Below are 2,005 nucleotides of genomic sequence, written 5' to 3'. Positions count from 1 at the left end.
GGAGCTCACTGGCTTCGAGTTTCGTAGGAACTCCAAAGTTAAGTGAGAAGGGGGCTAGAGCAATCCCATGATGGGTGACCCACTGAGAAGTTGCTCGTGAGTTCCCAAAAACAAAATCGTGAAGGAATGGTAAGCCCAAAGCGGACAATATCGTGCTATGGTGGTAGAGCGGGCCCGGGAATTGATCCGCCTCGGACGGAGATGTGACACTTATGTTTTTACATATTTTCTTATTTGTCACTAATTCATTACAATATATTTAGTAACGAACATTTTGGTACACTGAGTTAGTATAATATGTTTAGGTACATACATTTCGGTACAATAGTTTAGTATAATATATTTAGGTACCGACATTTCGGTACACTAATTTAGTATCATATAGTTAGGTACGGATTTTTCGGTACAGTTATGGTTTTACATATTTTCTTAAGTGTCACTAATTCACTACAATATATCTCTTCAATAGCGTAACATTCAACTTTTTATGATCGAGTTAAGTCTGCTCACTGTAACATGGTGTTATTAACTCTTTTGCGTTTTATAATATTTATTATTTATCTATTAATACTATACCTTATAATAATATATGTTCTAATAAATTCATGTAGTTATGTTTATTAAATACTAAAATGTTTCTCCAAGCTCATCCAAACCCAAACATGGTTACATAAGTTTGGGTTAGGCCCACTGGATCTAATTAGTGCTCACGAAAACCTTTCCATTTCTTGGTTGCAGGGAGTTGCTGGGCTTTTTCAACAGTGGCAACAGTGGAGGGCATAAACCAAATAGTGACCGGAGAATTGGTGTCTCTCTCAGAGCAAGAGCTCGTCGACTGTGACAGGACTTACAACGCCGGATGCGATGGTGGTCTCATGGACTACGCCTTCGAGTTCATTATCCTAAACGGCAGCATTGACACTGAATCCGACTACCCTTACAAAGCATATGACCAAAAATGCAACGTTGCTCTGGTTAGTCCAAAGTTTTCAATGTCAATCCCCTATTTATACTCTTGTAGGGTAATATTTCATTTGTTCTAACGTCTTGCTTTGTTGCACTATAATTTTGCAAGAGAAAATTATGGTTGTTAGCATCGACGGGTACAAAGATGTTCCGTCCTACGACGAGAACGCTTTGAAGAAAGTCGTTGCACACCAACCCGTTAGCATGGCCATTGAAGCCGGCGGCATGGCCTTACAACTCTACCAGTCGGGTGTTTTCACTGGTGAGTGCGGAACAGCATTGGACCACGGTGTCGTTGCTGTCGGGTATGGCACTGAAAACGGCACAGACTATTGGTTGGTGAGGAACTCATGGGGAACCAACTGGGGAGAGAGTGGATATTTTAAGATAGAGAGAAATGTTGCAAGCACGTACACAGGCAAGTGTGGCATTGCAATAGAGTCTTCTTACCCAACAAAGAAGGAACAAAAATACCCATCAAGCTCCTTCTCTGCTGAGCAAGACATCAAGATGGTCACAAGTGCTTGAAGTTGGAATGATGGGGGCCTTTTCGTCAATTGTGGTACAAAATGCCCAATGTGTTCCCTTTTGTTGTCTAAGTTTACGAAAATGGATGTGGACTATTATTGGTATTATAGATTTGGGATGAAATCATTGTTTGTAAATAGATTTAAATTATGTTTAAATTGCACCTAGCAAAACTCATAATTCGTGCAATCACATTCCAAGTTTCAATCAAAAGTTACCCTTATGTGCACATTACTTGATTTACTGTTGTTTGCCTACTTGTTATTTTTGTGGGTATTCGTAAATCAATGGTATCCATCACGAAATTTTTTTTCGACCGTGAATCAAAACACACGCATAATATAATTGCAAAAACAATTGTTCTAAAATTCAAAACTAAAAGCAAATAAAAATGGTACGATCAACTTAAAAAATCCATCATTAGAATTTAGGAACCTGTATTATTTACATGAGTAACTTTAGAGAATCAATTGATTAATCAAAATGTGACATATGATTAACGAGAAAATTG

At 38.2% G+C, this 2,005-nt stretch overlaps 1 protein-coding gene across 1 annotated transcript; it reads left to right on the top strand.

Moving 5' to 3' along the window:
* Positions 1-1,063: 1,063 nt before the first annotated feature.
* LOC103957748 (cysteine proteinase COT44-like) lies at positions 1,064-1,723 on the top strand. Its single transcript, XM_048575371.1, has one exon. The coding sequence runs from the start codon at positions 1,084-1,086 to the stop codon at positions 1,492-1,494; it is 411 nt and encodes a 136-aa protein (XP_048431328.1). The 5' UTR covers positions 1,064-1,083; the 3' UTR covers positions 1,495-1,723.
* The last annotated feature ends 282 nt before the right edge of the window (positions 1,724-2,005 follow it).

This window comes from the organism of the source record quoted next, unplaced genomic scaffold (genome assembly GCF_019419815.1).
Source record: "Pyrus x bretschneideri cultivar Hongxiangsu unplaced genomic scaffold, Pyrus_bretschneideri_v1 Contig8, whole genome shotgun sequence".
In the NCBI taxonomy this organism is placed as follows: Eukaryota; Viridiplantae; Streptophyta; class Magnoliopsida; order Rosales; family Rosaceae; genus Pyrus; species Pyrus x bretschneideri.
The sequence above is the reverse complement of the archived record's forward strand: the minus strand, read 5'-3'. Positions and strand labels throughout refer to the sequence as shown.